The sequence below is a fragment of the Macaca mulatta genome, chromosome 2, assembly GCF_049350105.2.
Source record: "Macaca mulatta isolate MMU2019108-1 chromosome 2, T2T-MMU8v2.0, whole genome shotgun sequence".
Classification (NCBI taxonomy): Eukaryota; Metazoa; Chordata; class Mammalia; order Primates; family Cercopithecidae; genus Macaca; species Macaca mulatta.
In genome coordinates this window covers 99941656-99954225 of record NC_133407.1, presented here as the reverse complement: position 1 = coordinate 99954225, position 12570 = coordinate 99941656, and the positions used below count along the sequence as shown (strand labels likewise).

The 12570-nt window shown below is 46.0% G+C and overlaps 1 protein-coding gene across 2 annotated transcripts in view; it reads right to left on the bottom strand.

Moving 5' to 3' along the window:
* The window catches only part of ITGA9 (integrin subunit alpha 9), a 388682-nt gene that overhangs the window by 141436 nt on the left and 234676 nt on the right, over positions 1-12570 (bottom strand). For both annotated transcript variants that reach the window (XM_015131366.3, XM_077992146.1), the window contains exon 18: positions 8284-8434. In XM_015131366.3, the coding sequence (XP_014986852.3) occupies positions 8284-8434 (151 nt within the window). The remainder of the gene's footprint in view (positions 1-8283; positions 8435-12570) is intronic.

The window sequence follows — 12570 nt, the reverse complement described above, 5'->3', positions numbered from 1 at the left end:
TCTAGCAGCTTCTAAAATTCGAACTCCAGCTTAGTTGCTTCTTGCAATCACCGTGAAGTACAAATATTCCAGCCAGCAAATAGTTTTCAAAGCATCACGAGTTCTAAAAACTCCATGGACACTACGTTCTGGTTGACCCTCTCCACTCCTCTCCTTGAAGCCGGACACTTGAAGCCCCAAACTCTCATCTCTTTGACTAGTTTATCTGTTGCCAAGGGGAGAACATGAAACACAGTAAGACTGCAGACAGACTAAGTTCCACCAGAAACGCAGATCCGGACTAGAACATACGGAAAACAGCCAGGCTGGAGGTCACAGGCTGGTGGCCTACAGGCTGGATGCAGTCACTGGACATGTTTTGTTTGGTTCATATGATGTTCAGAAAACATTTTAATTAGCTGCCAAAGTCATAAGATCTCTGGGTTATATTAGAAAATAGAGTGTGCTAGGCCTCACTCCCACCTGGCAACCACTGAATGCTGCTGGGAGCCTGATGCCCTGTGGGTGAGGCTGGAACCCTCCATCTTCCCACTGTCTTCACTGCTTCCTCCTGCCCCACCCTGGTCCTCTTCATCCACATACCACACCTGCCTCACCCCACTCCTGCACACTGTGAGGTGTATGATACTAGATCTTGTATGAGAACCTCAGCGAGGCTCTATCAGACCAACCTACAACTTCTAAGAGCCTAGAAAGTGAGGTGCTAAGGTTAGAGATACTTCTAATCCTATGGGCCTCTCTGGCAGAGGCTGGTGAGCCCTGATCACATGACTTGCACACTCAGGATGCTCCAGCCCACTTCCAGCTGCCAGGGGCTATATTACGGCATCTCTGCACCCAAGAGCATTTTTCCAAAACCATGTAGGTCTCTCCTGCCATGCCTATGGGAGGGCAGGAGTACTGGAGAATATAAATAGCCCCGGGAGACCTCATTTCTTGACTCTTGGGGAAAGGAGTATAAATCCCCCAGCTCCCTTACTCTTCCTAGAGTTGCCCTGCAGGAATAAGCTCCATTGCCCACTGCAGTAGTTGGTTTAACAGCTCACTTTTCATTCACTGCCTCCTGCCTGTATCACTTCACCTCCCTACCATTGTTTCACCTCCCTACTATATCACTTCAACCCCCGACCATTGTTTCTTGCATCTCCCAAATAAAGAAATTTCCCTGAATTCCTTGGCTTCTGGGAGACCCCAACCAAGACAGCGTATCACATTGTGTAGAAGAGTCAGGCCAGGGTGCCTGCCCCACTTGTTCTCCCTTCTCTCCTAGCATGGCCTCCTCTGTCACTCTGTGGCAAGCTGCTGCGTCCTCTTTGTACCCAAAAGTCAGCTGGGAGCCCTCATGCACCTGGCTTGAAGCTTATCCTTTCATGTCCATGTCTGTTTCCATGCATGCCACACAGTCAATATCATGAAGATGTACACATAACCCCAGCCCCTTCTTTGAGTTTTTCTCCCTGCCTACCCCTGGTCACATGAGGCATTCATGAGTGCAGAAATCCAGAATGGGCTAAAAACAAAACAGATTGAGGTGGGAGGGGAGATTTCTTAGAACCAATGAGTGGTGAAATCCTGACAGGCCTGTAAGAGCAGGCAAAAATGTCCTGACATCTCCCTGCCACCAGAAATGTTACTGGCCCTTTGTTCAACATGGGCAGCCTCTTTCCATCCTACTGGGTTCTCTCCTCCCCCTCCTCCTTTACTCTGTTCTGCCCTCTCATCCCTGCTCCAACCTAGGTCCCTCCTTCACCAGCCAAATAAACTGACCCATTCCACTCACCCTAGCTCTGCAATGTAGGAATCAGCTGACACCAGATCCTTTGGAGGCTCATCCATGTACCTTAAGCACTCATCCAAGGATTCTGTCCAACAGGGCACTAGCTACTGTGGTAATGACTTGCTTTACCTTGTCATGTCTATGCTTCAAACGACTTTTCAGTACCTCTGTAAAGCAGCTGGCACCTTGTGCTTTAATTGCTTACTGACATGCCTTTGGCCCCATTAGGCTGTGAGCTCCCTGGGAGCAGGGACTAGATCTTTGTGTCTCCTTGTGGCTGGAACAGTCCCTGGCATTTAGCAGGTATTCAATAACTGCTGTCCAAACAAATCCATGGCTGTTCGACAAAGGCAAGAAGAGCCAAATCCCTTTGTGCCAAACGGCTCCACAGCAAGAAATTAAAACAAGGCTTTACCTTGACTCCAGGGCCACAGAGCTATATATCTCCAGGGACATCACTCACATTATATTCTGTGGAGGTATCGTTTATACGGAACCCAGTGTGAATGGTGACCCTGGTGTGATGCAGTGGTGATCTATTCTTCCTTATGCTCCTTTTTAACCATGCACCCCTCCCCTGCCCCGGGGCTCCCTCTCACTGCTCCCACAGGGCACCCCAGGAATCTCACTCTGTAGTGAGGCTTTGCTGGTTCCTTACCCAGCAGGCAACACGGTGCACTGGGCCTGCCCTGAGGAAACCCAGTTGCCGATCATTATACCCTGAGTTCTGGCTGGACAGCACAAGCCAGCCAGCAGAGTAGCCACCAACAAATTAAGCCCTCTTTTATAATGTGTTTTCAAGTTAGCTTTATTTAGGAGAGAAAAAAGCCAGCAGATGGTCATCCACGTGTATCCTATGTTTTTATAAGCAGCGTTCCCTCAAAGGAAAAAATAATCCAGAATAAACCTATGAAAGTAGCCCTGCCTTAGAAGAAGACAGAAAAATCCATTGCAGGGGATATTTTGTATTCAGTCTTAGAAGCTAATATATAACTAATTGACTGTGTGATGACAGAGAAGACAGGTAACCTTGGAGGCCTGGGCCTTAAGTCTCTGTAACTTTGGACAAAACGAATTACCATCCATCTACCTACCCACCCACCCATCCACCCAGCCAGGCATCCACTCACATACCCGTCCACCCAGCCAGCCATCCACTCACCCATCCACTCATCCACCCAGCCATCCATCCACTCACACACCCATCCACCCAGCCAGTCATCCACTCACCTGTTCATCCACCCACATACCCACTCATCCACCCAACCAGCCATCCCCAGTCACCTATCCACATAACTATCCACCCACTCACCCACCCAGTCACCCAGCCAGTCATCTACCTACCTACCTACTTATCTATCCACTCAGCCATCCCCCCAGTCATCCATCCATCCATCCATCTATCTATTCTGTGGACAGATCCTGTGCAGCCAGGTGGGGAGCCTGCACACGGGGTCCCTGAGCTCAGATTTAAGGACAGAGTAGTTCGTTAAACAAAAATGGGGTGGGGGTGATTCCTGGGTAAAGGCAGCTTTGGTATTAAGTGGCGACTGATTCAAGTGAGTATGTGGGGGCATGGTGAGCCAGGAGTCTGAGGAGAAAGGAAGGCAGGCAGGACCAGGCTCAGGCTGAGGAGTCTGAACTCCTTCCTGAAGAAAGTGAAGCAGAGCAGTCACAAAGTCAGCTTTCTTCTCAAATTGTTATTGGTATAACTGAGATTATAGGATTATTTTTTATTTTTATTATTCTTTTAAATTATGCATTTACCATGGCAATACTTTTTTTTTTTTACATTTGCTTACTATCATAAATATTTATAAAAATTGTTTTGCGGACAGGCGCGGTGGCTCAAGCCTGTAATCCCAGCACTTTGGGAGGCCGAGACGGGTGGATCACGAGGTCAGAAGATCGAGACCATCCTGGCTAACACGGTGAAACCCCGTCTCTACTAAAAAATACAAAAAACTAGCCGGGCGAGGTGGCGGGCGCCTGTAGTCCCAGCTACTCGGGAGGCTGAGGCAGGAGAATGGCGTGAACCCGGGAGGCGGGGCTTGCAGTGAGCTGAGATCCGGCCACTGCACTCCAGCCTGGGCGACAGGGCAAGACTCCGTCTCAAAAAAAAAAAAAAAAAAATTGTTTTGCTTCATTCTATGCTTATTTGACTGTGGCACACTTTTTATTCAACTACTTTTGTATTCTTGAGTAGTTTATCTGTAAATAACTACTTTTCAGGAAGCTCTCATGGTTACTATAGCAGATGCGGCCAGCACCTCGCTCATATTCCCCAGAACCAGCCAGAGTCCTGGTCATCTGAAGCTACGCCCCTCCAGGTCAAAGGCTTCCCGCATCTTTCTGCCGGAGTTGAGTTGCTTCCCGGCCCCAGGGAGTGTGGGCCTACTTAGAGAAGGCTGGAAGTGCCGGAGAGTTCACACACAGTGAGTGGTTCTCCATGATTAATGACAGGAGCAGGGGGATCAGTCCTCCAGCAGCTTCCTCATCCTGGAGGGGAATGGATCTGAGGTTTGTTACACACAGTCTCTCGGAGGGTCTGAGGAAGACAAGCCCAAGGTGCCCACAGCAGTAACCCGCTTATAAATGCACACCTTCCTGTCTTTCCTCTTTCCTGTCCAAACTCACCACTGAGATCCCCCACCCCCAAATAAACTATCTGTACCTATATCATTGTATCAGGGTATGCTTTTGGGGAAATCCAAACTAGAAGAGGTAATAACCTAGGAATTGTCATATATCTGAGTATATCTTTATTTTGACTTCACAATGGAGGGCAAGTTGGCTATGTGTTGAATTTAAAATTCACAATGGAATATACTGTTCTAACTTTGGACATTAATGTTACAGAAAAGTCTGTAGAAACTGGTTTGTTTTCTGCTGTTAATAGTATCATTTTCATATCCTTAAAATTAAAAATTTCATGAAGCTATTTGTAGGCATTAAAATGTTTTAAATATTTTAGCCAGGTGTCTGCTGCACCCATTTTAGGAAATGGAGATCCTCCTTTGCTGTCTCCTTAGACTTCTGTTGGCTTCTGTTCCAATTATTCTGGAACCATTTTCTCTTTGCTGTTTTCCAGTTTCCACCTTCCACAATATAGTCCTCACTGTCATCCTTTTTTATTGCTTCGTTCTTTTTCTTCGAATTCTCAGAGCTTCTCAAAAACACCTCCACATCATTAAATCAATTTTCTGTTCTGCCGATTCTGCTCTTTCCTGAGTATAACATATTTTAATTCTGCCACTGATTTCCTGGTTTCATTGTAACATTTCTTTATCCCATCCATAACATGTATTTTTGCTTGCCTCCCAGTTCATTCCATTTTCTTACAGTCTATTGTTCTACTATCTGATCTTTCACTGTGTTCATTTTTTTTTACTTTCATCAAGAACAAAAGTAGATGCTCTGTAAAATTTACTTTTGTTTTCTATTAATAATCTTTTTAAAACTTATGCTTTCCCTCTGTATCTTAGTCATGCTTTTCTTAGTTTACCCATTAGAATCTTTTCACAGGCCCATGTTGGTCCTGTTAGGCCTGTGGGTTGTTAAGCAGGTTTGGTAGGCTCTCCTGGTGTCCCTAACTAGCCACCAGGTACTGTCAGAATCCTGCTTGGGGCTGGGTGATGCCATTTACATCGCCTGTCTATTAACCCTGCAGCATGGCTGGAGTCCTGGAAGGGCGGTTTCTGTTTCTTTTCCCTTCCTTTTCCTGCCACCCTGAGGGTCATCTTGCCCATCTGCTTTTCTGGCTGGCCCTGCCTCCACAGCAGCTACAAGACATCTCCGTGCTCCATCACCATTCTGGAGCTAACACTCAACATATCCCGAAGAGCCCGACACCCTGTCAAGTTTCTGTCGAACTGAAACCTAGGGTTCCTTGTGACAAAGGTTTCAAAGGTTGCTGGAATTCAACGGCAAAGAGATCAAAATGATGTGCTCCCATATTTCCCATGGCCAGCTACAGTGGCCAATGGCTTGTACCTGTGGCCTTCTCAGGCACGTTGTCTTTGACCTCCTAGAGCCTTCTTGTCCAGTATGCTTGGGAGGCTACTCACCACCCCTGCATCCCCCCAGTGGCCAGTGACGATACAGGGGTAGAAAATGATGCTATCCCCAGCAGCTTCAAGGTGGGACAATTCTGCAGAGTGATTTATGCTCCAGGGCTTCCCCACTTCTTCCCAGCTCATAAATCAGACCAAGGCTAGTTTTGACCCGACAGCACACCCCTCCCAGCCCTTCCCCTGCCCGCCCCTGATCCCTCGCCCCTCTTCTCCTGAGAGTGCTCCTCCAATAAATCACACACATTGGGCCTCATGCAGTGAAGAAGGGATGGGACAAGAGTGCAAAAAGTCCCTGGTGTATAGTAGGTGGTCAAAATTGTGACTTCACATTCTCTGAAAAGTTACAGAGCTAAGGATATGACCATTTACTGGTACTAATCTCTGTAAAAGACATTCATCACAATTTTACTTAACATAAAAACTGGGAATAATCCAAATACAGAATAAGAGGAATTTTTCAGGTAAATCCATAGTATAACCATATGGTAGAATATTATGCAATCTCCAAGTTAAAAAGAAAAACATGGTAAAGGGTGAGCAAAGCAAGATACAGAGGGCTACTGAGTTTATAAAATAGTAAGACTAAGTCCTATATACTGACAGAGTGGGGTCAGCTCTGAACTTTCTAGCAGCCAATAAAGAGAATGAAGCCTAGTCAGTCACAAGGTAAAAACAAGCCAAAATGCTCAGGCAAAGCACAGCTATTTCTAAGTCTGAGGCTGGAAAGAAATTTCTTGCATGGGTCCTGAGTGAGAGAAATCTGTGTAATGTAATGACCCAGTCGCCAACTACATCTTTTCAATTACCATAGAGACGAGTTCCACAGGTCAAATCCCCAAGGAAGCCCCTCTCCCCCACCTACCATCCCACCCTGCACAGGGAGATGGCATCACAGCACATGTGATTCTGTAAAAGATACTGTGTGTGTGGCCAGCGATACTTGAACCTTACAGACACTTGGTTCTCTCCTGACTGGGCTTAATCCAGGGGTAATTTTTAGGGTATAGAAAGTGGAGGGAAAGCGCACCCCTCCTGCAGTCCTTGATTGCTTTTGTGGCCTCCCTCAACCCTTGAGCTCCTGAAAGCTACAAAGCAGCAGGGAATCTGAGATGACTTCTTGGGAAGTTTTGGAGTGCCTCCGCTGTTGGTAGCTCTGAGCATTTCAGCTGTCCCCTAAGCTGGGCAGGCTTGGCACAATCCTGTCAACACTATTGAGCCCACAGAATATGTGTCTGAACAAATGCCATTGACCTGCTCAATGTATGCCCAGTGCTCATCAGTGGGCAGAGTGAAGGTTTTCCGCAGAAAGTGATTGTGGTTCCATTTTAACATAAAGAACAAGGCACCCCTGTTCAAGGCTGTAAATATTAAAAAGCTGCAAGCAGTCCCAGCTGAACAGCTATCAACCGTTAGAGCAATGCTGGGTAGAACGGTGTCGACTTTTGTCTACTTGTTCCCCCTTGTTGTCTATGGGGAAGCCTGTTCTACTTCCTCTGAGAGGTAGTACACTCGGGGTGATTACGGGTAGGGGAGAATACCAGCACTGTACCTTTGAGTCACACTATATAAACTTCACTTCAAATTAATTCACTCTAAAAAAACTCACTCAATTTGTGGAAATAATTTAACTACCTCAATTCATTCAAATATGTTAGGAAGGCCGGGGCAGTGGGTCACACCTGTAATCCCAGCACTTCAGGAGGCCGAGGCAGGCGGATCACTTAAGGTCAGGATTTCGAGAACAGCCTGGACAACATGGCAAAACCCTGTCTCTACCAAAAAATACAAAAATTAGCCAGGCGCACACCTGTAGTCCCAGCTAATTGGGAGGCTGAGGTGGGAGGATCACTTGAATTCAGGAGGTGGAGGTTGCAGTGAGCCGAGATTGTGGCACTGCACTCCAGCCTGGGTGACAAAGCGAGACTTGTCTCCAAAAAAAAAATAAATAAATAAGGAATCCAAAACACAGGCCAAAGCAGTGACCCTCTAGTAGAAACATCAAGTACATCATATATAATACCTAGCACAACAAGCGGTGATCTGCCCTTACTTTCACAACTACTGACCTAAAACTGGAATTCTCTAGAACATGTGTTTGCTGGAGACAGCAACTGTACCATCTCCAAGAAGGGGCCAGATGTAAAACCATAGGGAGAGGATTCCACAAGAGAGAAGGGATGGGAGACTATGTAACTACAGACACTTCTCTGGCACTCTATGGGTATTTACAGCTATACCAACATATTTCTAAGGGTATTTATGGCTATACCAACATATTTTCTAAGTCCAGGACGAAAAAAGTTCTAATCATTCTAAATGATAGTCCACAGAAAGCAATAGTGTTTGTAGAATCATTGCCTATTCCAGGCTATAATGAAAGCCGGCAAGTGTACCAGATGGAACAAACGCTCTTTACAGGGATGCCCTCCTTACCTTCTGCCACATGTTGATGAAGAAGAGCTCCCGGGAAACATTGAAGGACACGTTGGCGTCATAGGCATCATCTCCGAGGTTGGAGATAGAGATGTTTAGGGAGATGTTCTTCACAGCCCCCAAAGCAAGATACAGGGTTTTCTCATCCATACTGTAATGAAAAATAGACAGCAATGAATGCCCTGAGGCCTACACTAATATAACATGAGACACAGGGGGTAGTTGAAGGTGGCGGGCAGAAACTGAGATTGGAACTACAAGTTCCAGGAGCCCCATTAACCAGCCATGGGTCATCGGGCAATCAGTTAGCTCTGGGGCCTCAGCTTCTCATGTAAAGCACAGGGTTCTACCTTGCCTAACTCACTAGACTGTTTAGAGGCTCACAGGAAATCCTGTATATCAAACTTAAAAAACTATAAGGCATTTAATAACCTAAGTGTGGGATTCATTTGTACATGAATTCATTCGGTTATTTTTGAGTGCCTACCACGTGCCAGCCACTACTCTGTGCTAGGGAAGAAGCAGCAAAGAAAACAGAGTCCTTGTCGCTTCAGGGAGAGAGAAAACACACACAAAAAGAAGCAAATATGTGTGTCAGATTGTGATAAGAGCTGTGGAGAAAACTTACAAAGGGTAAGGAGGATAGAATGTGCCAGACTTGCAAGGGAGATGGGGTGCAATTTACAATAAGGTGATCGGGGAAGCCTCACTGATGAGGTGACCTTTCAGTACAAACCCAAAGAAAAAGGGGAGCAAGAAACACAGGTACATGGGGACTAGCAAAGGAGAAGTCCCTGAGGTGGGCATGTGCCTGGCACGTGCAGGTAACAGCAAGGAGGTCAGTGTAGCTGGAGAGGAGTGATAAAGAGAGCAGGAAGGAATGAGCTCACAGGGGCCAAGGGAGTTGAGGCAGCAGATCCCACAGGGCCTTGTGGGCCAGCATGGGGACCTTGGTTTGACCCTTGGAAGCCCCTTCAGGACTCTGAGCAGAGCAGCAGTGTGACTGGATGTTCATGTTTAAAGGAAGCTCACACTGGCTGTGATGTGAACGGTCTGTGGAGTGGCCAGGAAAGGAACAGGGGGCCTGGGTAGGAGGCTCTTGTGACAATCCAGGTGTGAGAAGATGAATGTGGAGGCCAGGGTGGTGGCAGCCAAGGGGGTAAGATGGGGTCATATTCTGGACACATTTCAAAGGTCATGCCAACAGATTTTCCTCATGGACTGGATGAAGGGTGTTAAGAAAAGAGGAGTCAAGGACTGCTCCAAGGATTTTGGATTCAATAACTAGCAGAGAAAAGTTGTCATTTATTGAGATGGGAAAGACTGGGTCGAGAAGGTTCAGCAGAGAAAACCCAAATGCCTATTGGATTTTAAAGGAGATATTAAGGCAGGTGGATGCATGAGTCCGGAGTTGAAGGAGGATTCTGGGGTAGAGATACATTTGGGACAGACTAGATACGATCACTAGGAAATGAGTATAGATAGAGATGAGGACTCACATTTACAAGTTGAAGATGAGGAGGTATCAGCGAACAAGACTGGAAAAGCATGGCTAGGGCAGGAAGAGGAAAATTGAGAGAGAAGGCATCCACATGGTCACAGAGGACAAGCTCAAGAAAGGAAGGATCAATTTTGTCCAATGTGGCAGAGAGGTCACAACAATGGGAATAATTAGAACTGGTCATTGGAATCAGCCTTCTGGAGGTCACTGGTGACCTTGATAAGAACTGCTGAAGTGGTGTGATGGGAGGAAAGCCTGACTTGAGAGAGTTTCAGAGATGCAGGAGGAGAACAAATGGACGCAATGAGGACAGACAACTATTTGGAGGAGTTTTTCTCTAAAGGGGAACAGAGAAGTTGGATGGTAGCTGGTCGGGGAAGTGGGCTCCAGGGAGCTTTTTGGCTCTTTTTTATTAAGATGGGAATTACCATAGTATATGTGCATGCTAATGGGAATGATACATTAGAGAAGGAACAATTAATGAAAACATGACAGGAGATAATTGTTGGGGTCTGATGAACGACTGGAAGGGCTGTTCTTGCCTGGCTAGAGGTGAGCTGAAGATGCATTAATAGATGGGTGGTAGGAACATGTAGGAATCCCTCTGTGATTGCTTCTCTTTTGCAGTGAAATAGAAGTAGGGTCAAAGACTGGGAGTTGGAGGAGAAAGAGGTGAATGTTTGAGGTGTGAGGACATGGAGGGAAATGGGGGCCCAGGAGAGGGGTGAGTGAACGGGGTGAGGATGAGAACATTGATATGGCTGAGGCTGAAGGTGACAAGGATGAAGATGCATGAGAGACTGATGGTTATTATGTGATGTGACCTTTGAACAAAATAAATCCATGTGAGTGGCCAGTTTGAATTGGACAACCAGTTAATGGAAGATGTAATTAAGGATACAAGGGTTTGTATAATGAACGGTTGTTATTTTTGGCCACTCAGCATCCTGACATCCTATCGTTTTGGGAGAATCTCAAGATAAGTGGGAGGGGCACATTAGCAGAAAGGGGACAGATCCTCTCTTTCCTCTCTTCTTGATGACTAGGGTGTGGGTACTTGCCTAAGTGAAATCATGTGATCTAAAGGTGATCAAGTGGCAGTGATGTGGTAACAGATGCTCCCACCCAGGGCTACAAATTTTGGGGGTTGCACAGAGACACCAGGGATCACCTGAAGTAGCTACAGAGCAGTAGAGAGCCCAGAGGTGGAACCCTGGGCTGAGTCTTGCCTCTTCTGTTTCGTGTCTGTGTTGGTTCCCCAGCCTTCTTGCCTATGCTCTGAACCACCCCACATCCTTTTAATAAATTCCTTTTCTGCTTGAATTAACCAGCATATGTTTTTGTTGTTTGCAACCATTAATACAGCTAATATACCATGCAAAAGAAGAGAACCATTCAAAATCTCCATAGGTGAAAATACTTTGAAATACTAATTTCTGGGGGGTAGAATCTTCATTACCCATCCGTGAAGAGAGGACCTCACTCTCCTGCATGTCTGGCACATCAACAAGAATAACATGTGCAATGAGAAATATGATGGCCTTGCTTTGGAAGCACGGGCTCTGAGGATCCAAACAAGATGTGAAAAATTAACTTAAGAGTTGCAAATTCTTGAACGGCCTCCAATAAATTAAGACCCTGATCTCAAGCTATTGTGGCAATTATTTATTATTGTTGGCCATTTTAATCTTAAACAGTGGATAGGTTATTTCTGTCCTTCTGTTTGTTTTTGGAAGATTAAAAGAATAAACCTCAGGCTTGAGTTATGAGAGAGCGCTAACCTAGCTTTATCTCAAGAAGGAAGTGGACAGGCATTCACAAGTATCCCTGACATCAGACAGTGTCCAAGGTTTCCATGGAATGTTTGGCAGGGAGACAGTATAGACGAGCCCAGGACCATAGAGGAGGGGCTGCCTTTTCATTCCAGTTTAGTTGTTCATGTGATCAGCCTCCTTTCCTTGTATATAAAGGGCAAGGGATCAGGCCAGGGACATCTAAACTTCTGCCAATCCCCAAACCTTGAGCCTCTGTCACTTAATCACACAGCAAAGTCATTCCCAGGATTTCAATGTCAAGTGATTCAAACATGGCTCTGTGATTAAGGGAAGCAGCCAGGCAACTTCCAGGGCAGAATGTGAGCTCAGATTTTTTTAGAGGAGCCTCAAAGCTGGGGTTTCATTCTTTCTCCAAAGCTAAAAAAAATCTTTGACTAAAACAGCACATCTCTGCTTCCAAAGTTATTTTTAGAAATGAAATGAAAATGTGATATGCCAGCATGATATAGGGTGTTGTCAAATATGTCATCCTTCTGAAACCTCACAACACTGTGAAAGGGTCTCGATGTTAGGCCCATATTTGAGAGATGAGGAAATTGAGATGCAGAGAGAGAAGATGCTGTGCTGGTATAGGAACTCATCATCTCCTATCCCTTCAAAACTCGTTCCTCTCCACCAAAACCCACATTTCTCCAGCCCCCTGACTATCATGTCCCCAGGGGGTCCTTCCTGATCTCCCTGCCTGGGTGAAATAAATCCTCCCATTATGAGCCCTCCCCATCCCCATGTGCTCCATCAACCCTTCATGGCACTTATTGAAGTTGTGATTACGCATTTGTTTGTGGGGCTATTTTGGTTAAGGACTGTCTATCCCTCATTAGAATCTAAACACCGGGGGCAGGACCCTTCTCTGACTTTGCTTATCATTGAACTCCTAGTGACAGAGTTGTGCCTGGCACAAAATTTCTCAGGGAATAAAGTTCTCTGAATATCAGAGAGATTCTTCTTCAA